The sequence below is a fragment of the Theropithecus gelada genome, chromosome 1 (assembly GCF_003255815.1).
Source record: "Theropithecus gelada isolate Dixy chromosome 1, Tgel_1.0, whole genome shotgun sequence".
Taxonomy (NCBI): Eukaryota; Metazoa; Chordata; class Mammalia; order Primates; family Cercopithecidae; genus Theropithecus; species Theropithecus gelada.
The window spans coordinates 161,180,984-161,207,101 of NC_037668.1; the positions used below are offsets into that span (position 1 = coordinate 161,180,984).

Sequence of the window (26,118 nt, forward strand, 5' to 3'; positions counted from 1 at the left end):
CCCAGGAGTTTGGGGCTGTAGTGAGCTCTGATCACACCATTGCACTCCAGCCTGGGTGACAGAGTGAGACCCTATCTCAAAAAACAAAACAAAAAACCAATCCCTGTCTCAGTGATCCAGTTAATAGTCATAAACGCGTCCTTTTCGAGGGGTTCAGCATTATGTCTAGTCACTGCCAGAATCCCTTCTCTAGGAGTCTGTGCTTGAACATTTCCAGTGATGGTGGGGAAGCTCTGAACACCTGTGCTGTGCTGGTCTGGCCCTTTGCTAGTGGCTACAATGGGTAGAGAAGTGTAAGAATTGTCGTAGCCTTGGCCAGGTGCAGTGGCTCACGCCTGTAATCCCAGCACTTTGGGAGGCTGAGGTGGGCGGATCACCTGAGGTCAGGAGTTCCAGACTAGCCTGGCCAACATGGTGAAGCCCTGTCTCTACTAAAAATACAAAAATTAGCTGGGCGTGATGGCAGGTGCCTATAATCCCAGCTACTTGGGAGGCTGAAGCAAGAAAATCGCTTGAACCAGGGAGGCAGAGGTTGCAGTGAGCCGAGATCGTTCCACTGCATTCTAGCCTGGGTGACAGAGCAAGACTCCATCTCAAAAAAAAAAAAAAAAATTGTCATAGCCTTTGGGGAGCTTGTGTTCTTGTTAGAAAAATTGAATAGTAACACAAAGCTATTAGTAGACAGAACAGGATGGTAATAAATTAATTAAGGGCTCCTGGAGGATGCTAGAGGAAGGGGATTGGCCAGGGAGGGCTTTATGAAGGAGGTAGAATTTTAGCTGTTCTGTGGTTTAAATTTATATAGGTAATCAGAGCTGGACAGGTGAAGGAATTCCAAATGAGAAAATTCCAGAAGCTGAAGTGCAGAGGGGAGGGTATGGCTGTGGCATATCAGTAGAAGTGAGATGAGATCTGTCTGGAAATTCTACAGGTCTCTGGGAGAGACCCTGTATATATGTGTATAGTATAAGTAGACTACAGAGAGAGGCTAGATATAGGAGGAGCTTCAAGGGGAACGGCTGAAAGAATTGGGGCATGTGGGCATGGCCCATTGAATTCAGTGGGAGAGATTATTTGCTGATGCGGAATATTTGAAAACAAAATGTATTGCACATTTACCCCTGAGGATCATGAATCTCTCTACTCTTCCCAACCCTTTCCTTTAAAGACTGGGGTGGGGAGGGGTTGGAGACCAAGAGCACGAGAGCGGAGCCTGCCAGCCTCACTGTGTCACCTCCCACAGGGGGACTTCCCACTGAAGGCTGACAGGGTGGTCCAGTCCGTCAAGGCCATCTGCAACGCCCTGGCCGCCGTGGAAACCCCTGAGATCACCAATGCTCTCAACCAGCTGCCCCCCTGCCCCTCCCGCATGCAGCCTAAAATTCAGAAGGTAAAGGGGCCCAGGGTGCTAGGAGGGGGAAGGGGGAGAGGGATACTGCCAGGTAACTGAGTTGTCTGTTGCTAGGGTGTGTAGGTGTTCACTCACTAAAAAGGGGCTTCTCTCCACCTCCACCTTTTATGTTTAAGGAATTCAACCACAAGAGCTCTTCAAAAATGGATGCCAAGTGTGTCCCCTCTTCCTGAGCTTGAGGGAGAGCTACCTGGGACTGCTTGCTGAGAGCCCAGGCCAGTAAAGGCTTTATTCACAGTCACCAAGGCATTGCCTGACAGTCCGCATATCCATCAGGGCGCAAAAACAAACCAGGAGGAAAATCTCTCTAGAGCCAGGGGCTCCGGGACTCCAGCACGGGCTGTGTGCTCTGCAGACAGGGCCAGCACCACAGACGCTGCGATCTGCAGCCGAGTAGCCTGAGGGTTGGGATCTCTCAGAAGGGTGGACACGATGATTGCTATCCTCCGTCAGCTCACTGTGTCCATCACACAGATCTGGTACAAACCATTACTCTATCCTCTCTGGGGATTCTCAGCTCCTCACATTTCAGCCCATTCTGGTCCAGATGAGTGCAGCTGTGAAAAGCCCTTCTTCCAGCTGTGACGAAAAAGGCCATGGCCCTGAAGCTCCCCTCCCTCTTCTTTTCCCCCCCCCCGAACAGGATCCCAGCGTCTTGGCTGTGAGGGAAAACCGAGGTAAGGGAACTGCTCTCCATCTTCATCCAGTCGGGCTGCCGAAAACTGCAGTCTCTGCCCAGATTCCTTTTTCTGCCTGGCCCCCTTGATTTATGTGTCGGAGTTCGGCTGGGGGGTGTGTGTGTGTGTGTGTGTGTGTGTGTGTGTGTGTCTATATGAGGTGTGGACACAGCTGGAGAGCACATTTCTTTCCACAAAGTGTTTTCTCATTATTTTTCCTAGTCATTCCTCCTGGTGTCCCTGGGAGATGGGGATGAGGGTGTAGAAGTGTGGGAGTGGGGTGGCGGGGCAGCGCTAGCCCTGTGATCCAGATGGGAAGCCTCCTACTTTGGTAGATTGTGATTATTCTCCCATCGGCTCACACTTGCTACCTTTCCAATTTAGAATGGGCCTTGCGAGAGGATGAGAAAGAATTTTCCCTACAATTTTTCTAGGATTCCCCTGTCGTGCCCTTGAAGCTGAACTTTGCCCTAAGACCGACCTATATCCCTGGGATTCCTTTGTTTTGTTTTTGTTTTTTGTTTTGGCATCCCTGGGATTCTTATGGTGATTCCCAGTCTTTTGGATTTCATAGACCAGTAAAATGTCCCCCAAAGTATCTAGGGGACCAAGAGAGAATTGGCAGCCTCTTACTTGGCCAAACTTTTTTGACTTTTGCTTTTTTGAAGCAACTGACTATAATTATTAACATTGTTTCCTAAAAGAAAGGACATTTTAATGCTAAATAGCAATAAGTAAAAATAAGGATTATGTTTAACATTGTATAACTGTGGTTTTATGAAAAGCTCATGACATGCTTCTGCTTTTTTCTCATTTCACCGCAGATGGGTGAACTTTGTCACAGCTATTAAGAGACTGACTAGCATTTGGGGACCACTTTGTCTTAGGCCATCCCATTCTAGCCAGTGCCCTGGCAATAAGGTAGGGCTTGAGGAGGCCTCATGACTTTCCTTTCTGACCCCTTCCCTTCCCAGAGAAGGTCGTGGAAGCCCTGACCGCTGCCATCTTGGACCTGGTGGAGCTGTACTGCAACACATTCAATGCAGACTTCCAGACGGCAGTGCCCGGGAGCCGCAAGCATGACCTGGTCCAGGAGGCCTGCCATTTCTCCAGGGCCCTGGCTTTCACTGTCTATGCCACCCACCGCATCCCCATCATCTGGGCTACCAGGTGAGCCCAGGGCTGAGCAGCCACTAGGGAGCAAGCTGAGTTTGACCTCCACCAGGGCTTTTTCCTATCTGCATGTAATATCACTGTCCTAAGTCTTAGGATGTGTGGCATTGTGTGACATTGTGGTGCAATGGGGCTGCAGGGGTGAGCCAAGTGTCTGAGGAAGACCTGGGCTGGGGATATCCCAGAGGAGAGAGGAGGTCCCTTAGGAGATGAAGAAGATGCTGTTATTCCCTCTTGGTGCTGGCTGCCTCTGCATCCCTGCCCCCTCCAGATCCAGGACCAGTGGAAGGAGACGTGGCAACAGATGGTGGATTCCCAGATAGAGTGCACGCTCCCTGGCCAGTGGGAGGGGGCAGGGAGGTGGGATTGACCCTTTGTCTGGGGTTCTCTAGGCCTGCAGGGGTGGGTGGAGGAGGATGTTCTTTTGGTAAAATCCTCAGCTCCTCTGTTGGGTCCCCAGCATCCAAGGCCTGAGGGAATAGGCACTGGGCCCTACCCCCGCCCCTGCTGGTCCCCTTTCCCCAACCCCCTTCCCCTTCTCTCTTTGTTCCTCACTTAATGTATTCCTCTGGGCGATTGGCAGAGAACAAAGGAGGCAGCCTGGGAAACCGGGGCCTTCTCTGACCTCTTCTGTCAGGCACCTGTCATGAGCCACAGGGACCCCCGTGTGTTGGCATTCACGTCAGCATATGTCGTCTTCCTCCCCCACCCTTCTCACTTGCGCATGCACGTGCACACACACACACGCACGCACACACAGACACTCGATGGGCTGGAGCTTTCTATAAGGAGGCTGGGTGGCCGGTTCCCATTAAAGAAAGAAAAACCACAGGGCTCAGCATGGAGCCTAAAATCGAGCAGAGGAACTCAGATTAAGTTGCTTTGGCCTGAGCACATTTCCTTACATCCAGTTTGGCTGTCCTATCCAGAGATCCCGTGTTATAGCCCTCAGAGACTGGGAATTTTACCAGGGGAAATGGATTTTGGCCTTAGAGGGATGCATAGGTTTGGGCGATTGGTTTTGGGAGCTGGGTGTCCTGACCTGCTCCCTTTCTTTTGTAGCTATGAAGATTTCTACCTCTCCTGTTCCCTCAGCCATGGTGGCAAGGAGCTGTGCAGCCCCCTGCAGACCCGAAGAGCTCACTTCTCCAAGTACCTCTTCCACCTCATCATCTGGGACCAGCAGTAAGCCCTTCCCCCAGGCTCCAGTGCCCAGGTCACTGCAGACCTACTCAGCCTCTGAAATATCCCTGGGGCCAGATAACTACTCCAGGACTAACGATAAAACCAGGCTTCCTTGTTAACCCTAATTGGACAAGTCATTCAACCTCTTGAGTCTCCACTGCCCTCACTTTTTTTTTTTTTTTTTTTTTTTGAGATGGAGTCTTGCTCTGTCGCCCAGGCTGGACTGCAGTGGTGCGATCTCAGCTCACTGCAAGCTCTGCCTCCCAGGTTCACGCCATTCTCCTGCCTCAGCCTCCCAAGTAGCTGGGACTACAGGCACCCGCCACCACGCCCTGCTAATTTTTTGTGCTTTTAGCAGAGATGGGGTTTCACCGTGTTAGCCAGGATGGTCTTGATCTCCTGATCTTGTGATCCGCCCGCCTCGGCCTCCCAGAGTGCTGGGATTACAGGCGTGAGCCGCTGTGCCCAGCCTCCACTTCCCTGACTCTGAAATGGGGCCAAGTATAATTACCACCTCTCAAGTTGTCATGAGGATCCAATGAGAAGTATCTATAAAGGCTCTTTGTAAACCATAAAAAACTTATAAATGTTAGTTGTTAATTTTAATAATACTTCATTTTTTGATCTTGTCTCCCTTAAAGAGTTTAACTAGTTGGAGGGCTTCTCATCCTCTCCCACTTCCCTCAGTTCCTGTAGACTCTGGAGAGGAGACTGTGCTCTTCCCTTTATATAGAGAGAAGGGAGGGTTGTCTAGAGAAGGAGTATTGAGCTTGGATTCCCAGGAGTGAGCTTCTATTTCTAACTCTGTCTTGAGTACTACTTTCTATTCTTTCTGTGCCTCATTTTCTCAAACTGAGAAATGGGGACATTTGTTTCACTCAGAAGCAGTTATGGCATCCAGATGAGATAGGTGGGTTATAAATATAAATATGAAACCAAAAGCACACGGTAGTATTAATCACCACGTGTAAACAATAATTTGGTGTCGGGAAGGTAGGCGTCAGCCAAGCAAAGCAGGAAGGAAACGGAGGAGAGGGTGCCTTGCTTGAATGGGGGCACTGCAGGGGTTTTCCTGCCCTGTGCGTCGTCTGTGCTGTGCTCTACCTTCCTTCCAGTCAGTCAGAAAATCCCCTGCTTGCTGCCCCCAGCTTTGCTTCCCCACACGAGTCCTCATTTGCAGAGCAGCACGGCAACCTAAGTATTTGGAGCACAGATTAAAGAGACTGAGGAGGGTCCTGGGGAGGACGAGGATGTAAAATAGGTAGATGAAAAATCTGGAGATGCTGGAAGGGGTGGGTCATTTTACTGATGGACAACTGGGAAAATGGACCCTTTCTCATGCCCTTCACACTTAGGTAATTCTTAGAGCAATAAAGGTGTATATGGCTGGGCATCATGGCGCACACCTGTAGTCACTGTACTTAGAGAGGCCAAGGCAGGACGATCGCTTGAGCCCAGGAATTTGAGACCAGCCTGGGCAACACAAAGAGGCCTTATCTCTACTAAAAAATTATTTTAAAGGAGCCGAGTGTGGTGGCATGCATCTGTAGTCCTAGCTACTTAGGAGGCTGAGGTGGGAGAGTCACTTGAGCCTGGGAGGTCGAGGCTGCAGTGAGCCATGGTCACACCACTGCACTCACTCTAGGCTGGGCAACAGAGTGAGACCCTATCTTAAAAAAAAAAAAAAAAAAAAAAAAAAGCAGGGGATGTGCATAAAAGGTCCTTAAGCAAACAACTGCCAGGACAGGAGAAACTCCTTGCAGGCAGAGGATAGCTGCATTAACTGGCCCTTGAGTTCCACTATTCCTTTGGGATTTTTTGGTCACAATTACTGCTGCTGTCAAGAGAAGGGGTGCCAGCCTGGGCAACAAGGGAGATCCAGTCTCTACAAAAAATACAAACAATTAGCCGAGTGTGGTGGCATATACCCGTGGTCCCAGCTACTTAGGAGGCTGAGGTGGGAGAATCACTTGAGCCTGGGAGGTGAAGGCTGCAGTGAGCATCCAGCCTGGGCAACAGAGCAAGACCCTGTCTCAAAAAAAAAAAAAAAAAAAAGGCGGGCGGTGCTGTAGTCTTCTGGCCCAGGAGGACTTTAAAAAATTGGCCTTAAATCCTTTTCTCCTACAGTATCAGAGGTATAGAGGCAGCCCAGCCTGCGCCATGAGTTTCATTTTGTCCCCTGAGATCCCTACTTTGAATTTTAATGGGCCAGTCCCCTGCCTAGAGCCTTGTGAAGGGCATTATCTTGCACTGTCCATCCAGATGCCCCGAATGAGACTTCTTGGCCCTTCATGGTCAAGACCAAGACATTTGGGGGAGGGCATGCCAGCGTTCAGAGGACAGGCTTTGGGCCAGTCATTCTCTCCTTCCTATTGTAGTTGCAGCCTCAGGCAGGTCTTTCAAACTAGAATGGTGGTGATAACAGGGCCTACCCTACAGGATTGTTTGAGGAGCAGTTAGGACGCTGTAAATAAAGTACTTGGCACAGGCTTCTTAGCTGGGGAGCCCTCTTGGTTTTGGTTTCTCCGTTCCAGGTGACTGACAAACTGGCTGATACATGGGGATATGTGCGCATGAAAATACTCTCTGTATAACTCAGTGCCAGTGCAGTAACCACAGCGTCACATAGCAAAAAGTACACAGTGTGCACACACATCATGCAAGTGAAGCTATGTTCCCCTTCTCCCTGATGAGAAACTGAGGCACGGAGATGGGAGTTAACTTGCCCAGGATTGTGAGTGGCAGAACCAGGACTGGAGCCAACCAGCACATTCCAGGAGTCCTTCCTGGAGGAGGCAGCCTGTGTGATACGATGTTGTTGAATGGGCTGCAGGAAGGAGAGGGGTTTCTAAGGGAGGAAGGTAAGGGCCGCAGCCAACATAATGGTTATCCTGACCAGCCCTGGGTGAAGGTCTGTGGGAGAGGTTTTGGAATACCAGATATACCCAAGGATTGAAGGGAAAGAGGGCCTTGGCTGGCTCTGGTTTCACTCATAAAATCTTCTCACTCCGCTTTTCCTTAAGACATGAAGCTGGAAGCTTCTTCCTTAGGCGAAAAGAGAGGGCTCAGGACCAGCTCCCTCTCCCCTTTGCTATGGGGTCAGGTGATTCTCTGCCCCACTGTAGCAGTCCAGGGATCAGCTAACTCTCAAAATAGGCTCAGCAGCCGTGCTTTGTCACCTCCAGCCAAGCCCTGGCCTGGCATGTCTACTGGCCGCTGGAGGGGCCCTAATTATAGCTGTGGGCCCCCAGGGTAGAGGCAGCTGGGATAGAGCAGGGCTCTGCCAGTCTGTGGTGGGCTGGAGGGAGTGCCTCACTTAGGTGGAGATTCCCCTGGAGGACAGCGGCGAGGCAGGCTGCTTTATCATGAAACTGCTAACCTTGGGGGTGGCTGCCCTGCCTCTGTGCCCTCTGGCATAGAAGTTGCTGGGCCCTGGGCTGGCCAGGAGGGTGTGACAGTATGGACTTTGGCCCAGGGACAGCTTCCCGGAAAGGTAACATGGGCCCTCCCTGCTTTTCCACAGCTCCCCTCCCCTGTGTACTTCACCCCACCTAGCAGTTCCTTATCCTGAGCATAGAGGGAGCGGCTAGGTGTGGTTCAGACTGAGGACCTGGAGAGAACTTACGGGCTTGAGCAGTGGTGGGCGTATGTGTCTCAGTTCTCTTGGTCCTGCCATTGGCTTTCTCACCTGGGGGACTTGGAGAAGCCCCTCCTCTTTGTCCCTTTGGCTTTGAATCTGTTTGGGGGTGGGGGTGAGAAAAACCCATCGTGTGTCCCTGGGGCTAGGTGTAGGGGACTTGTATGAGGACAAGTGACAGGGCTGTGGGGGAGGGTGAACCGAGGGCAGAGAACATGGTGCTTCTTCTTGGTGGCTCTCAGCAGCGAGAAGTGGGGGAGGGATGGGGACTGTCAAATGGAAAAGGAGGACAAAAGGAGTAGCTTTGTGGACCCTCTGAAGAAATTCTAAAACAAGGAAAGGAGCAAGGCTGACAACATGGGATGTGTCATCACCTGAACTCCGAGGTGGCTCTGCTAAGCAAGTTCTGTCCAGGCACCATGGGTAGCCTCAACATCAGGGGATGTTTGCCTCACTCTACTGCAAAGCTCCAAGGACACCACATTGTGCTTCTGGGAACATCCAGTGGGGGTTTCGCCTAGTTTGGGGCCTCTCCTGGTTCTGTAGGAGGAGGGCTTCCTCAAGGAGTGTGTCTGAACCCTGAGAGGGAGGCTATATCCTCAGCCTCAGCCTGACTTCCTGGACCACCTGTTGCTTGAAGCCACAGGAGTGGCCCCTCCTAATTTGATTTCCTGTCCTCCATAGGATCTGCTTCCCAGTGCAGGTGAACCGGCTGCCTCGGGAGACCCTGCTGTGTGCCACTCTCTATGCTCTGCCCATCCCCCCACCGGGGAGCTCCTCAGAGGCCAACAAGCAGCGGCGGGTGCCTGAAGCCCTGGGCTGGGTCACTACCCCACTCTTCAACTTCAGGCAGTATGTGAGCCCCAGGGTACAGCTTCTTGGCCTTGGGAGGGGAAGAGGGGGACAGAGAAAGGGGCCTGGCTGCTGCACTGGCCAGTGTGCCTTGGGAGAGTTGGCCATGTGGGGCTCACTGGTGAAATCCAGAGGATCCCCAAGCACAGAACTGGTGACCAGGAGTATTGATGTAACCAAGAGCCTCTGAGTGGTTCTGGTGGCACAGGACCATGTTGAGGATACATGGAAAAGCAATGCTTGGGTAATAGATCATCTGGTCTAGTCATTGGAAGAACCTTAGAGGTCATCTAGCCCAGCCTCCCCACCTCACCAAGGCATCCCTGCCACCAAGTCATCCAGACCAGGGTGTGGTTAGCTCACAAGTCCTCTTGGAGGGTGTGAGCTTTTATAGGACTTGGGAGAAGGAAGAGGCTATGGTCTATGGGGAGACTGAGAGAGTAGAGTTGGATGGTGGCTTCAAACAGAAAAGGCAGATTTTTGGATTGGGGGAGCAGGAGACATACTCTCTGCTTAGCTATTTTAGCAGCTCTTCCCACTCTCCTTCCTTCTTAGGGTCCTGACCTGTGGCCGGAAGCTTCTGGGTTTATGGCCAGCAACACAGGAAAATCCCAGTGCCCGTTGGAGTGCACCTAATTTCCACCAGCCAGACAGTGTCATCCTGCAGGTGAGGCTTTAGCCCTTCCCTCCCACTCACCAGCAAGACCATTCCAGTCAACTCTACATTTTTCCCCTTGAGATTTGGGCTGGGACAACAGGAGAGAGTGCTAGAACTTCAAGCATGGGAGGATGATGTGGCTGAAGCAACTGAGTGAATATGGTTAGATGTGGAGTGTGAGGTGAGCTCTGGGGTATCCATCTCCCATCTCCTGGAGGTTAAATTGATTTCGTGGAGCCTGAAGATGGGGTCTGAGACCCTCTGCATTCAGGCCTCAGCTTCTGAGACCCTTGTATTGAATCCTCATACTTCTAAGTCTGATCAAACCTGACCTGTGCCCTCTTGGAGCCTGAGGGGACACCTTTCCCCCTTCCGGTGACTCAGTGCTTTGGCAGGATGGACCTATTTTCCAGGGAGAAGAGGAGGAGCTGGTCACGCCCAAGGTCTAGTTCCTAGTTCCCAGCTTCCCTTTCTTGTGGTTATGAGATACCTTGTGTGAATGTTGACATAGAATGAAAGCTCCCTGAGGCAGGTTTTTTTTTTTTTTGAGACAGGATCTCTGTCACCCAGGCTGGAATGTAAAGGCATAATCTTGGCTCACTGCAACCTCTGCCTCCCACGCACAAACCATCCCCCCAACCTCAGCCTCCCAAGTAGATGGGACTACAGTTGCATACCACCACGCCCAGCTAATTTTTATCTGTCTTATTTACTACTCTATGCCCAGAGCCTAGAAAATGCCTGGCACATGTTAGGATTCAATAGATATTTGTTGAACAAGGCTGGGTGCGGTGGCTCATACCTGTAATCCCAAAACTTTGGGAGGCCGAGGCGGGGGAGATCACCTGAGGTCAGGAGTTCGAGACCAGACTGGCCAACATGGTGATACCCTGTCTCTACTAGAAATACAAAAATTAGCTGGGCGTGGTGGTGCGTGCCTGTAATACCAGGTACTCAGGAAGCTGAGGCCTGAGAATCGCTTGAACCTGGGAGGCAGAGGTTGCAGTGAGCTGAGATCACGCCCCTGTACTCCAGCCTGGGTGTCAGAGCAAGACTCTGTCTCAAAAAAAAAAAAAAAAAAAGATACTTGTTGAATGAAAGAAAGTAGAGCTCTTTTGGAGACTTGGCTCACTCAGCTCTGATACTTTAGTAGGATGAACATCTGGTGGCATAGACTAGGGACCAAGTGTCCCAGGGCCTTCTCCCAGTGTGTGGTTCCGCCTCCCCTCTGGCAGCAGTGGCCTCTGGCACCCCATGGAAGGCTCCCCGGACTCAGCCTGGATGCACCCCATGGTTCAGCTGGGTGACACTTCTGTTCAGAGTTTTTGGCTGGGGCTTGTCCCCACACCCCTCACCAAGGTGCATCTCCACCGAACCTCTTCCTCACGTGTCCATTCTTTTTCTCTTTTTGTTTCCCTTTCATTTTTTCTGAGAGTTATAGCTGGAAAGGACTTCAGAGATCACTGAGTCTAATTGGGTTATTTTACAAAGAACCTGAGGGAAAGTGAGGGAGGGACAAGGCCGGAATGCTGGGGTGAGAGAAAGAAGCTGGGAGTCCACACGCTGCCCGTTCTCTCTCCTCACGTCCTTGATCCCATCCCCCAGATTGACTTCCCCACCTCGGCCTTTGACATCAAGTTCACCAGCCCCCCTGGAGACAAGTTCAGCCCCCGCTATGAGTTTGGCAGCCTCCGGGAAGAAGACCAGCGCAAGCTTAAAGACATCATGCAGAAGGAGTCCCTCTACTGGTGAGGCCCGGGCCCCCACTGAATCTGTCATGTTTCATCTGACCTCCCAGCATTGAGTCTCTGTCCTGCTTTGGGAGTGGAGGTGGGAAGGGGAGGCAGCCCCCAGGCTTTTCTCCATCAGCTGACACTAGGAAAAGTAGAGAGGTCAAGGTCAGGAAATTAGATCTGAGAGTACCCAAGTCCCCACCCCAGGGACTTGGTCCATACTCAGCTACCCAGGAGGACCAGAGCTCTGCCCCACGTCCCAGATGTGCTGCCTACTACCTTCTGTCCACTGGGGCAGCTGGCTCCACCACCCTGCCCCCACCTCCTGCCCTCACCTCCTGACCCTTCCACACCAACAGCCTTTGAATTTTTCTGGCCCTGTCACTTTCCAAAAAGGATCAGGTGTCAAGGCAAGCTGGCAGCTCTTAAGGGTAAGCGAGTCCAGGCTGATCTCATCCTTGGGGCTGCTGCTTTCACAGGATTGGAGAAGGAGGGGTGAGAACAGAACTGGAGGAGCTGGAGGGACCCGGTTCCCCTGCCTGCTCTCTGTTTACTTCTCTGGCTCCTGCACAGCCCTGTGCGTGTGTTGTGTGTGTGGGGACATGAGAGAGACGGGGCTCATCTCTGTCCCTTATGTCCACCCTGAGTAGCTGGAGTAGCTGAGTGACTGCAGACCTCCCTTCCCCCATTCTGTCCACTACACTTCATTAGCCCCTCAGCTCCCTTCTCCCATTAGACACCTGATCTCAGGCAAGGCCCAATTAGCTGCAGGTCCTTGAAAGCCGACAGCTGGTCCCTGGAGGCCCCAGGAGGCCCCTCAGCAGCCCAGACCCTGGTGTTGGGGGACCACTGCCCTCTGGTGGTTCTACTTGAGAGTGGTACCCTCAGGGCATCCGCAGGAGGGGTAGCAGATTCGGGTGCTCTTGGCCCATGCATTCTGCCTCCAACCAAGATGTCGGTGAGTTGGGATCAAAGATAGGATTTGGGCCCTGGTTCCCGAACTTTGCTTCATATTGGAATCACCTGGTGATCTTTGGCATATACCAATGCCTGGCTTCCCCAGCCATTTGGACATAACTGGTATCAGGTGTGACCCAGGCATGGCAAGGGGGTTCACCAAGCCCCTCAAGTGGCTATCATATGCAGCAAAGCTTGGGAACCACTGAATTGCAGTGTGTGCAGCACTCCCTTGAGGGTAAGTACTGCGCCCCTTGGCTGACGCCCTTCTCTCCCACTGCCCCCTACCCTCCCACCACCTTCTGCTTTCCCCATGCCCACCAGGCTCACTGATGCTGACAAGAAGCGCCTGTGGGAGAAGCGATATTACTGCCACTCGGAGGTGAGCTCGCTCCCCCTGGTGCTCGCCAGCGCCCCCAGCTGGGAGTGGGCTTGCCTGCCTGACATCTATGCTCTCCTGAAGCAGTGGACCCACATGAACCACCAGGATGCCCTGGGGCTCCTGCATGCCACGTGAGTTGTAACATCCGCCTTTTCTGACCATGTGTCCTTGTAGAAGCCAGAGCATGGCACTGCCCATCACTGATCTGAGCCAGCCCTGGGGAAAATGGTAAAGTGGGTGTGGATATTCAGGGATTTTCCATTTCTCCTTTTTGCTTTTCCTTTCTCATTTTCCCCCCCAATGTTATATTATGGTCATTTTTCAAACATACAACAAAATTGAAAATTATACAGTGAATGCCCGTGTGCCCACCACCTAGATTCTGTCGTTAGTATTTGCTCCATGGGCTGGATTGCATACATTTCATTTATCCATCCCTGTATCCATCCATCTATCCATCTTATTTTTTATGCTTTTTTTTTTTTTTTTTTTTTGGAGACAGGGTCTTGCTCTGTCACCCAGGCTGGAGTGCAGTGGCATGAATATGGCTCACTGCAGCCTCGACCTCCTGGGCTCAAGCACTCCTCCTGCCTCAGCCTCCCAAGTAGCTGGAACAACAAGTGCACACCACCACACCTGACTAATTTTTAAAATTTTTTTGTAGAGATAAAGTCTTACTATGTTGCCTGGGCTGGTTTCAAACTCTTGGGTTCAAGTAATGCTCCCTCCTTGGCCTTCCAAAATGCTGAGATTATAGGTGTGAGCTACCATGCCCAGCCTTTTTATACATTTTGAAGTAAATTACAGACACCATTAAACTCCCTGCTTTGGCATGCACACCATTACCTAGAGCTCAATGTTTGTTCTGTGTTGTTTTTCTTTTGAGGCAACATTTACACATAAGCAAATACCCAAAGTTTACCTGTACACTGGCTGAGTTTTGACAAATGCATACGCCTGTGTAACTGAAATCCTTATTACTTAGTTTTATTTTAACCATTGTCTCTCCCCTCTTGCTCTTGAAGGGTTCTCTGGGGACCCAAGGCTTCCAGTCTCAGATCCGTTAGGGCTGCCTTTTCTAGGTGGTACCCAGGATTTCCTGCTTATTTCTCACCACTCTCAGTAATCAAAATGTACCTATTCACGTGACCTGCCTTAAGGAGTTTTTGAACCAATGATTTTGTTAATCTCTGCTAAACTAATTCTGCCAATGTTTATTGGCTTATATAAAATTCTGTGATTTTCTGTTATGTGCCTGGTACATTTTGCATTAAAGGATGTTACCAAGACAAAATAATGCTTTTACCCACATCAGGGCCCTCCAGTGGTGGGAATTTCTGACACAGTGGGAGTCAAGGGAGAACTCTTTGGGAGTAGGGTTGAGGACTTTGTCCCGTTTTCTTTAAATCATCCAAGGAGTGAGAGTGGCTACCCAATTGCTCCCCCATGGCTCAAAGTAGACTCTGACCATGAAGAAGGCTCATTCCCAAGGGTCGCTATCCAGGGAAGGTGCTAAGGATTCTTCTAGTGACTTTGGCAGAACTAGGGCCATTGCATTTTCTTTCTCCACGCCTCTGAAGCCCAGGTGTGAGGGTGCTTGGCTCACAGCTGTTCCTCAACCTGCAGCTAGGTTGTCAGGGCACTGGGCTCTGTTTTGCAGCTTCCCGGACCAGGAGGTGCGTCGTATGGCTGTGCAGTGGATTGGCTCACTCTCGGATGCCGAGCTGCTGGACTACCTGCCCCAGCTGGTACAGGTGGGTGGATTGGTTCTCCCTCCAGTTTTGCCGGTCTCATCCCCAATATCCCAAGTGAGTCTGCCCCTTAGAAACCAGAGATCCCAGTGCAATGATAATAGGTGTAGGTTACAGGCAGTTTATGAAGCTTCATATTTTCTTTCTCCCTTTCTCCGAAACAGGCCCTGAAGTATGAATGCTACCTGGACAGCCCGTTGGTGCGCTTCCTTCTGAAACGAGCTGTGTCTGACTTGAGAGTGACTCACTACTTCTTCTGGTAAAACTGCATGTAGAAAAGTGGGAGGTAGACACGTGTCTTTCACATAGGAGTATTTCACTTTTAGGCACGCAAGGGCAAGGAGCTGAGTTGTCCAAGCTCCAGTATGCTGACTTACCCTGTGGCCTTGGCCCAGCATCTTTTCCTCAGGGGTCTCAGCTCACCCCCATGTAACATAGTGAGGATTATGTTATCCTGTCTCTCCTCTATCCACACATGGCAGAAATAGGAAGGGGAAACAAGATGCAGAGGGGCTGTGAACTCTACTTAAAGACAGAGTGAGGGCACAGACTGGGGTATGGGCACAGGTGAACATCTCCATATAAGCCGTACATACCGAGTGTATTTTCCCTCCCAAGTTCAGGGGGGTTTTGCAGTGAGTTGGAGCTGGACTTGACTCTGTCTCCCCCTGCACCCTTGCCTTTAACCCCTGGAGTGCTCTGACTCCCGACTCCCTCTGCCTTGCAGGTTGCTGAAGGATGGCCTCAAGGACTCTCAGTTCAGCATCCGCTACCAGTATCTGCTGGCAGCCTTACTGTGCTGCTGTGGCAAGGGGCTGAGAGAGGAGTTTAACCGCCAGTGCTGGCTTGTCAATGCTCTGGCCAAACTGGCCCAGCAGGTCCGGGAGGCAGCCCCATCTGCAAGGCAGGTTAGTGGGGTGAGGCTGCCTCTACCCATTTCTCATCCAGGGCTTTGGCAGCCAGTGTCTTCTTAGGAATCCTGAACAACAAGATTCCATGTGATGATTTTTGATTTCGGAGCTGGGAGCAGATGACTCTGGAACCTGTAGGCTGTAAACAGGCAGTCCACAAGCTGGATACAGCCCGTGGATGTGTTTTGTTTGTCCTGTAAAATATTGAAATTTATTTAGCTGCTTGTTTTAAAGGCTAAGCACAGTTGTGTAAGTTGTTCACTGCACAAGAGCACTCAGCCAGAAGGGGCAAGTGAGGGCTGAAATCCAGCCATATTTTGTTCACCATGCTGTGACCCATGGCTCAGGCCGGATGCCACCCAGAGAGGACACCTTTATCTGTTTGTATGAAGGCATTATAACCAGTGAGCGGTGTTCCTGGTTAACGACATTTAAAAATTGAGAGATTTTTTATCAACGTCCAGATTGTGAGCTTTTCTTGGCAAAAGCCTGAGCAGCTCTTCCCCCTTGAGAGACAGCCCGCCCTCTCTGTGCACTGTGGCCTGCTTCATGCTGTTCTGCCATCTGCTGCCCTCTAGAGCTATCTAGTGTTGCTGTTAGCACACTGTCCCAGGCTGGGGTCTAGGGGGTCCTCTTCCTTAAGGATCTTCTGGAGGGTGTCCACACTTCTCAGGGGGCTGGTTTTCATACCAACTACTACTGACAATCCACCCCTGGGAGAGGTCTGGTTCTCAGTATGGACCCTTCATTTCACTTCTGCTGTACTCCTCCCCTTCTTTCCAGGGAATACTCCGCACGGGCCTGGAGGAGGTGAAGCAGTTCTTTACCCTCAATGGCTCGTGCCGCCTGCCACTCAGCCCCAGTCTGCTGGTTAAGGGAATCGTGCCCAGGGTGAGTGACTGGTAGGTTTGGGGCTCTCAGAGTGGGAGGGCTCAGTGGAGGTGAGGTCCTCACTAACGAGGCACGCAAGGGCGAGGAGAGCTGAGTTGTCTCGGCTTCAGTATGTTGCTGACTTACCACGTGGTCTTGGCCCAGCACCTTTTCCTCAGGGGTCTCAGCTCACCCCCATGTAACATGGTGAGGATTATGTTATCCTGTCTCTCCTCTACCCACACATGGCAGAAATAGAAAGGAGAAACAAGATGCAGAAGGGCTGTGAACTCTGTTTAAAGACAGCGTGAGGGCACAGACTGGGGTAAGGGCGCAGGTGAGCATCTCCATCTAAGCTATAAAATAAGAGAGAGATTAGGAAGAAAGGCCTCTTTGTGCCGCTTCCCATTCCTCATGTGTATGGACTTTTAGAAGCCTGACAGCTCGCAGGGTGGAGGGATTGGGTTGGAGGCTGGGCAGCTGGGCAGGTGTCTTTCTCTGATGATGTTGGGGATGAAGTCAGGGGTAGTGGTGGTGATAGCTGTCATCTGTCATTTATTGAGCACTCTCTGTGCCCGGCCCTGTTCTGAGTGCTTAACGTTGGTTATGGCATTTCATCCTCACAACTCTTAGGACATGGGTACTATTGGGAGTCCCCTTTTACAGAGGAGTAAACTGAGGTATAGGTGGGACATGTGACTTACCAGAGGTCACACAACTAGTAAGCTGTGTGCAAAATGAACTAACAGGCTGAGAGGTCAAGTGCTGGAACTGAGGTCATAACAAACTGAATTGGGATGATGACTATAACGAGAGAAGGAAGGAAGTTGGGTTCCTGAGAAATCCGGAAGAAACAGTGAGCAGGTCTTGGGTGGACCGGCAGCAGGAGGGAGGCGGCATCTTGGTCTGAAGTGGAGAGGTCGTTATCCTTTCCTGGCACAGGCTACTCTGACCCTCGTCACTATCCTTTTCACCATGGCAGGACTGTTCCTACTTCAACTCCAATGCTGTCCCCCTCAAACTTTCCTTCCAAAATGTGGATCCCCTGGGTGAGAACATCCGTGTCATCTTCAAGGTGAGAATACTTTACTCAAGCCTGGTGGACCAGGGTGGGAGAGAGAAGGAGGCAGCCTAGAGTGGCATTAAGTAGCTCCTGGGTGGTTCTCTTCCCACTGTTCCATGCTGTCTTAATGTAGAAAAGACGATCAAGTGAAAAAGGATTTAGACGAATTCTGCATGGCCCCAGAGGGCTAAGAACAGAGTGTTAGGTATAGGGAGGCAACTCACAGCTCAATATCCCGAGTGCTTTCTAGGAGGCAGAGCTCCCTCAATGGGTTGGGTAAGATGGTGATCCACTTGTCCCTCGGGTATTCAGGCAGAGGCTGAATGTCACATGGCAGGGCTGCTGAAGAGGAAATTAATATATCAGGTGCAGGTCCAACTAGATGAACCCTGAGGTCCCTTCTAACTCTGATGTATCCACAATTCTGAGAAGTAAATGATAGTCTCAGAGCATATAGTCTAACAGGGGAGACAAAATACATGCCCGTGACTTAGTAACATATATTTGCTGTGTGCAAGTTCCAAATCCAAAGTGTAAACATTCAAGTTTAAAAAAAGGCCTGATGGCCTGGGCGTGGCACCTCATGCCTATAATCCCAGCACTTGGGGAGGCTGAGGCATGCAGATCACTTGAGGTGAGGAGTTTGAGACCAGCCTGGCCAAGATGGTGAGACCCCATCTCTACTAAAAATACAAAACAAAATTAGCTGGGCGTGGTGGCAGGCACCTGTAATTCCAGCTACTTGGGAGGCTGAGGTGGGAGAATCACTTGAATCCGGGAGACAGAGGTTGCAGTGAGCCAAGATTGTGCCACTGTACTCCAGGCTGGGTGACAGAGTGAGACAACATTATCTCAAAAAAAAAAAAAAAGCCTGATGGTCAGAGGGGCTACATGCAGAAGTGGACCGTGAATTTAATTCAGATGGGGCCATGGGATTGAGGGACAAGCTGGAACAACACATGGGCAAACTGGGAAGGTTCCTGGGCCATCTTTGACCTGGTCTGAGCTGAGTGAGCAGGTCAGGGATATGAGGACGGGGAACTCCTGTCACTGTTAGTTTAGGGTCAAGGTTCAGCCCTTGGGAGACCTGAGAGCTGGGGAGGCAGTGGAGACGGGATCTGGTCACTTTCTCCCTCCATCCAGTGTGGGGACGACCTTCGCCAGGACATGCTGACGCTGCAGATGATTCGCATCATGAGCAAGATCTGGGTCCAGGAGGGGCTGGACATGCGCATGGTCATCTTCCGCTGCTTCTCCACTGGCCGGGGCAGAGGTCAGTTGGGAGTGGGAGTGAGGGTGGTGGACGGGACCCCTTTGCTTATTGTCCTTCCGCCCATTGCCAACACAAACTGTGTCCTCCTCCAGGAAAGTGAAAAGGGCAAGATTATTTCATGAGAAGCTGTGGGATAGCCTTAAAAGGGAGGCATGGGAGAGAGACTGTTATAAAGTGAAACAGACTTGGCGCTGTAACAGCCAAGCATGTTGTGTAGACTTTGGATCCTGATTAAAACAAACCAATTGTAAGGAAATAGTTTTTGGGGCAGGCATGGTAGCTCATGCCTGTAATCCCAGCACTTTGGGAAGCTGAGATGGGAGAATTGCTTGAGCTCAGGAATGTTTGAGACCATCCTAGACACAGAGCGAAACCTCATCTCTAATAAAAATGATAAAAAATTAGCCGGGTCCAATGGCATGTGCCTGCAGTCCCAACTCTTCGGGAGGCTGAGGCAGATGGATCGCTTGAGTCCAGGAGTTCGAAGCTGTGGTAAGCCATGATGGTGCCACTGTACTTCAGACTGGGTGACAGAGTGAGACCCTGTGTGAAAAAAAAAATGTGGAGATATAGGCCGGGCGCGGTGGCTCAAGCCTGTAATCCCAGCACTTTGGGAGGCCGAGGCGGGTGGATCACGAGGTCAGGAGATCGAGACCATCCTGGCTAACATGGTGAAACCCCGTCTCTACTAAAAATACAAAAAACTAGCCGGGCGTGGTGGCGGGCGCCTGTAGTCCCAGCTACTCGGAGGCTGAGGCAGGAGAATGGCGTGAACCTGGGAGGCGGAGCTTGCAGTGAGCCGAGATCGCGCCACTGCACTCCAGCCTGGGTGACACAGCGCGAGACTCCGTCTCAAAAAAAAAAAAAAAAACAAAAAAAAAATGTGTGTGGATATATATATATATATATATAGAGAGAGAGAGAGAGACAATGGGGGAAATTTGAATATAGATTGAGTTAGATTAAAGAGTGATTGTTAATTTTTTGGATGTGACAATGGCATGGTGTCTTTGTTAATTACATTTGAAATATTTATGAGTGAAATAAAGTATCTGGGATTTGCTTTAAAATACTCCAACCAAGGTGGCAGGGAGTGGAGAAATAGGGTTGTGTGATTAGCAAACAAGATTAGCAAAATATTGACAATTTTTGAAGCTGGGTGATTGTTACATGTATTTTTAAATTCCTGTAGTAAAAGCTAAAAACAAAGGGAGCAGCAGCTATGAACTGGAGAGACCAAAAAGTCACAGTATGGAATAGGAAATGTGGGAATGACCTTCCTTTCTATGGTTATTCTTTTCCTGTTATTATCAGACTTAGTCCAAATGCCTTACACCTTAATTTATAGAGGAGCATGAGCACCGTCCTTGTAGTCCTCTCCCTGCAGTCCCCTTCATTCTGGTCTGGAACGTGACCCCCATTTCTCCCCTCACAGGGATGGTGGAGATGATCCCTAATGCCGAGACCCTGCGTAAGATCCAGGTGGAGCATGGGGTGACCGGCTCGTTCAAGGACCGGCCCCTGGCAGACTGGCTGCAGAAACACAACCCTGGGGAGGACGAGTATGAGAAGGTAGGGTTGGGGGTGGGGAGTGCATCTGGGGTGCGTGTGCCTGATGCCAGCACACAACTCTTTAACCACAAGACCCGCACTTGCTCAGAGAAGACAGCTCAGCTTTGTTGGCAGAAGGACCTACCCTTTCTTCGTTGACTGGTGCCTCCAAATAGCTAGGGGTGACTCACTCAAATGCCTCTTGTAAGCTGGCTGAGAAAATCCCCTGATACTGGACTGAGAAACTTTCATTGAGTTCCCCTGGCAGATTAAGCCTTGGAGGAGGCGCCAGCTTTTGAGAACCTACCTGTATCCCTCCCAGTTGTGGATCTTGTTCAACTTCCCTTGTGTTCTTAGAGGGTTCAGTGGTACTTTCTAGAATAAGAGTTGGTTGGAAGAGACTTTAGAGATCCCTTTATTCCAGCCCCTTCTTTTCATAGCTGTGAATTAAGACTCACTCACTCACTCCTAGTTAATGGAGCTGATGTGTGGCAAGGCTGTAACTCAAAGCTAGGATTGAGGTTAGATATGAGACAGATGAGTGAAAAGAGGGCTGGCTGGTTCGTGATGAACGAAGATTAGATTAGAAGTGGAGCTTTCCTGGGTAGTAGGGCCTTGGTAGCCTGCTAGGGTCCATGGGCTGTTCCCAGCCTCACAACTCTAGTCTCTCGGTTAATGAGGTTGAGGGAAGTAGGGACACTGGGAAGGAACAAATCACAATAACCAAACTCACAAGAGACTGGCTATATGCCAGAATGCTAATTCATATAATTTTAACTTCAAGGGACCCAAATACTAATTTATATTGATCAATGTACTTTATCCTGGAGGGAAAACCAGCATGGGCAGCCAAGGTATAATCAGAACATTGTTCAGTGAATGTGTAATTAGATGATCTTAAATGGCTTTCAGTGTTTGTGTTCTCCAGGGCTTAATTCCTGGTCAGCTGGGCCCTCTTCGCACTCTTCTTGTGCCAGCTCATTGTCTTATGACTTCAACTACCACCTAAATGTTGATGACCGCTGAAGCCATTCCTCTAGCCCTCTTCCCTTCCTCCAGGTGGCTCTATAGCCACCTTCTTGCTGGACTTTTCCACTTATGTTTCACCCACGTCTCAAACTCAGTGTAGGCAAAACAGCCCGCTGTCTCTCCTTTGCCTCTTGAAACCTGCTTTTTGTGTTTGCTGTTAGTCAATTGTGCGACTCTCTCTGTGCGTTTACCCAGGCAAAGCCACGGTCTTCCTGATGCTTCCCTCTATCTCACTTCTGTACCAAGCTCTGTTTATTCTTCTTCCCATCGATCTCTCAAACCTGTCCTCTTCTTTCTATTTTGTTACCATTGATTTTGTTCAGCTCTTTGCTGTCGGTCCCCTGAACCACTGGAATGCCTCTCCTCCATCTAGAGCCAGCCTCTGCTTGATTTCAGAGGTTTTTTTTTTTTTTTTTTAATGCAGATAAGTTCTTCAAAGCCTCCCTGTGTCCTAACAGATAAGTCCAACATCCATAGCATTGCACACAGAGCCTTTTACAATCCAGCCCTGCTGACTCCTGTAATCCCATCCACTGCAACCTACCACCTTATGCTAACCTATGCTCTAACTAGGTTACTAGCTGGATCATAGGCGAGGGTTACTACTTTCATTTCCGCAGTACTGTAGGCAATACTATTTCCTTTACCCGGAAAGTCTTCCCTCTTCATTCCTCAAAACTCTGCCGCTCTATGCTATACATTTCAAGACGCTCTACCTTTGGAGAGGAGTAATGATTTTTTTCCTTTCTGCTACCAACGCCCACATATACTTACTCTTTATACTAACATGCATTTTTCAGATATTAAACACCCATATGCAGAGGCACTGTACTAGGTGCTGGAGTTACGATTACTCCCTGCCAATGTAATAGTCATATATGTGTAAATGTATGGAAATAATACTAAATAATAAATGTACAAATGTACAAAAATATAATATAAAAATAAATGCACAGAAGAATGTATGAGAATACACACACACAGAAACTAACTCTGCATGTTCATGTTTAATCTCAGTCTTTCAAAGATAGCTTCTCTGCCCTTCTAACCTTTCTGCAAGAATAATGCTGGTAGTTTCTTTCTTTTTGAGGCAGGGTCTCACTCTCTCACCCAGGCTGGAATACAGTGGCATAATCACTGCAACCTCTACCTCCTGGGTTCATGCGATCCTCCTGACTCAGCCTCCTGAGTAGCTGGGACTACAGGCGTGTGCCACCGTGCGTGGTTAATTTTTCTGTTTTTTATGGAGATGGGGTTTTGCCATGTTGCCCAGGCTGGTCTTGAACCCCTCGGTTCAAGAGATTCACCTACCTCAGCCTCCCAAAGTGCTGGAATTACAGGCATGAGCCACCACCCCCAGCAATGCTGGTAGTTTCATCTGATGACTTCCAGAAGAAATAAACTAGAGGTATTTTTCTCTTGGCCACCTACTCAGCAAGAGAGTATCCCACACCCTACACATGAAACCCTTAAATGAGGAGGCAGAATGCCCCTTTATAGCGTGAGACTTCTTGCCAGTAAGCGGCTAACACCCTGCATAACTTAGGGAGGTGAAAAGAGTTTAGTCATTTACCCACAGGCACACAACTATTTTCTCAGCCAAAATAGGATTCATTTAAGGTAAAGCATCTGTGACAGGGAGAGGATTTGATAGAGATCCAGGTCAAGACTGGGAGTTATGCATTATGCTCCTTTTTAAGTGCTTTTATCCATTTATTTTACTTTCTTAGAAATAGTCTTTTTCTTCCAGAAGGTGAATGCTGTGATTTCTTTACAACCTTGCCATTCTTAGTTTCCAGTGGTTCCATCATCAGGTTGTAATTCGACAAGTAGCTGGGGTGGGTGCCTTCTGTGTGGAGCTAGTTTTGCAATAGGCCGTGTGAAATAGGCAAGAAGCTGTTAGGAGAACAGATCTCTAAACCCCATGGGACTGAAAGGACCAAGTAAACACTGTATGAACGGAGGTGACAGTACATCTGTAGGGGTTCAGAGAAGGAGGAGTCAGTGTGAGCTGGGAAGGTCTGGAAAGATATGAGACTCGAGGTCATTGAAGGATGATGGGTGGAGATTTATGGAAGGAGGCAAAGAGGGCGGGCATTCCATATCTAGTAAGCTTTCCCTCATTCCTAATTTCATGCATTCCTACCTGGCTATGACGATCATTGCCCTCTGCTGATGTCTTTCCTGAGTTCGTAGGAATTCTACAAACCTCACGAAGAGGATTTCGAAGGCAGGAGTGGTCTGCTTCCTCATTCCATGTATTTTTTCTTCCTGGAAAGACAGATAAAGGGATGGATGTTGACCAGACAAAATAAGATGGAGTCAGGCCGGGTGCGGTGGCTCACGCCTGTAATCCCAGCACTTTGGGAGGCCGAGGCGGGCGGATCACAAGGTCAGGAGATCGAGACCATGGTGAAACCCCGTCTCTACTAAAAATACAAAAAATTAGCTGGGCGCGGTGGCGGGCGCCTGTAGTCCCAGCTACTCGGGAGGCTGAGGCGGGAGAATGGCGTGAACCCGGGAGGCGGAGCTTGCAGTGAGCCGAGATCGCGCCACTGCACTCCAGCCAGGGGGACAGAGCGAGACTCCGTCTCAAAAAAAAAAAAAAAAAAAAAAAAACAAAATAAGATGGAGTCAACCCCTCACCACTCCTCTCCTGCTTTAAATTCAGAAATATTTCTAACATATTTTACCAACTAGAGATGTCTGATTTTCAAGTGTAAAACACTCTCTAGATGTGTTAAGCGGCCTCAGCTCTTCTTTGGAGTGCAGTGACTTTAATTAGATTAGCATTTAGCTGTTACCAAGAACTCTGGAAATGGGAATTTTATTTGGGGCAGAAAGAAGGAAGATAGAATTCTGAGCAGGGTCAGGAAAAGATTCTTAAATTGGCTGCCTCAGTGGCTGTACTTAAGATCATCATGGCCAGTCGGGGAAGTTGTAAATGTCAGTCTTCCCATCTCTTAAGGTCCCCTCAGTCTGGGCTGATCAAGTCTGAGTTCTTGGATCAGTCCACTGGCTTTCCAACCAATCTCCCTAGGAGAAAGAAAAGAGAAGATGGTATTCGGATGAAGTGGTGAAGACATATATATAAACCTCCCATCTTCTCCATAACACATGGGAGATGTTTCTGTGTAAGTGTGTAAGTTAGTACATGATGAAGGACGAACAGACAGATGTGAGACACTGTTGGAGTTCACAAAAGAGAGAGAGGCCAGGGCTGGCTGAGTTCTGTCTGGCTGTGGCCCCTGGAGTCCTTCCAAGCCAGCTTTATGTGCTCTCCTCCCATCTGCCTTGACCCCTCCCAGGCTGTGGAGAACTTTATCTACTCCTGCGCTGGCTGCTGCGTGGCCACGTACGTCTTGGGCATCTGTGACCGACATAACGACAACATCATGCTGAAGACCACTGGTCACATGTTCCACATTGATTTTGGCCGCTTCCTGGGCCATGCCCAGATGTTTGGCAACATCAAGCGGTAAGTGATCTCCTGAAGCCAGGGTGTGAGTGGAGGGCAAGGAGGTGAGCAACAGTGGTTCAGAGCTGGGACACAAGCCCATGACGGAAGCAGCTGGGCCTCAGTTCATGGTCCCAGGGCTGAGCAGCATTGGAGGAGAGAAGACTGATAAAGAGGTCAAGTCCTTGCAGGGCCTTGCAGAAGAATGTGGGGACCAGCTGTTCTTCCCTACCAAGGACTGAACAAAGGGAAATGAACCCAAACTGTAGCAAAAAGGAACGCAATCAGATCTCCAGAAAAAAACATTGCCAGCTCACAGATAAGGAACCAATGAAGGATATAGAGATCTTTTAAGATTAAGGTAGGAAAGGAACAAAGAAAAAGTTAGAGCCCCATCTATCCAGTGTGTCCATGTGATCAGGGATGAGGGAAACTGACTCCTGATGCAGCCCATATGGTGGGCTTCCTCCTCCATGTTGACCTTCTACCTGTATGTTCCCCTTGGCTCAGGGACCGTGCCCCCTTTGTCTTCACCTCGGACATGGCGTATGTCATCAACGGGGGTGACAAGCCTTCCAGCCGCTTCCATGATTTTGTTGACCTTTGCTGCCAAGCCTACAACCTCATTCGCAAGCACACCCACCTCTTCCTCAACCTTCTGGGCCTGGTGAGGAGATCCATCCCTTTCCGAACACCTTCTTATTACCTGGCACCATCTTTAAGACTTCCCTGTCTTGCTGCAGAGGGTTTCTAGAGATTTACCTCTCTGAGCCCCAACTGAATACCTGCCTGCTCTAGATAAAGGCAGGGACCCAGACTACCTGAGGACAATGATGTCTGTGTAGGTGTCTGACTCCCTGCTCCAGCCCCTCAGTTCCTGTGGCCCTCCGGCCACTGCCCACAGCATCTGTCTACCACCCTGTAGAAGGGTTAGGGAGCCTAGCTGTAGAAAACCTTGCCTAAGGGTGGTGAAGCAGCAAGAACTCTCTGTTGTTACAGGCACCCTCTCTTCTTCTTTCTGCTCCTTCTAGATGTTGTCCTGTGGGATCCCTGAGCTCTCAGACCTGGAGGACCTCAAGTATGTGTACGATGCCCTGAGGCCTCAGGACACAGAGGCCAATGCCACTACCTACTTCACTAGGTAACATGATTCCCTAAGCGAATCAGCACTGCCCACCCTGAGTAATTCCCAGCCCACTGGATTGGCAGGAGGAGGACTGGGGAAAGGTAAAAGGCTTAGCTCAGATGCTAGAGCCTAGAACTGACCACGTGGATATATTGTCCCAACTTTGCCCGTGATTTAGGTAAATCATTTTGCTTCTCTCAGCCTTGGTTTCCCATCTGTGTTTTGATGCTACCCTTTGCACACAAGAGTATTTGCCATCACTCTTATCTACATTCTCACCAGGTCCCAGTCAAATATTTTGTCCGTGGGGCAATGTATAATGTGGCTTTTGTAATAATTTTTAACTTTCTTGGTCAGACCCTTCCCCCTTGCCAAAATGTAGAGTTCCATGATTCAGTTTCCTTATATTTGACAATGTTTTT

The 26,118-nt window shown here is 49.9% G+C and overlaps 1 protein-coding gene across 1 annotated transcript in view; it reads left to right on the forward strand.

Annotated features, from left to right (window-relative positions):
- Window positions 1–26,118, forward strand: part of PIK3C2B (phosphatidylinositol-4-phosphate 3-kinase catalytic subunit type 2 beta) — a 70,634-nt gene that overhangs the window by 34,196 nt on the left and 10,320 nt on the right. Inside the window, exons 9-27 of the mRNA XM_025376714.1 lie at window positions 1,244–1,390; window positions 2,055–2,088; window positions 3,063–3,258; window positions 4,324–4,446; window positions 8,768–8,935; window positions 9,491–9,602; window positions 11,199–11,341; window positions 12,608–12,665; window positions 12,750–12,796; window positions 14,326–14,419; window positions 14,581–14,675; window positions 15,144–15,324; window positions 16,111–16,218; window positions 17,180–17,272; window positions 18,404–18,533; window positions 19,969–20,105; window positions 24,422–24,591; window positions 25,081–25,237; window positions 25,602–25,711. Coding sequence (XP_025232499.1) covers window positions 1,244–1,390; window positions 2,055–2,088; window positions 3,063–3,258; window positions 4,324–4,446; window positions 8,768–8,935; window positions 9,491–9,602; window positions 11,199–11,341; window positions 12,608–12,665; window positions 12,750–12,796; window positions 14,326–14,419; window positions 14,581–14,675; window positions 15,144–15,324; window positions 16,111–16,218; window positions 17,180–17,272; window positions 18,404–18,533; window positions 19,969–20,105; window positions 24,422–24,591; window positions 25,081–25,237; window positions 25,602–25,711 — 2,303 coding nt within the window. The remainder of the gene's footprint in view (window positions 1–1,243; window positions 1,391–2,054; window positions 2,089–3,062; window positions 3,259–4,323; window positions 4,447–8,767; window positions 8,936–9,490; window positions 9,603–11,198; window positions 11,342–12,607; window positions 12,666–12,749; window positions 12,797–14,325; window positions 14,420–14,580; window positions 14,676–15,143; window positions 15,325–16,110; window positions 16,219–17,179; window positions 17,273–18,403; window positions 18,534–19,968; window positions 20,106–24,421; window positions 24,592–25,080; window positions 25,238–25,601; window positions 25,712–26,118) is intronic.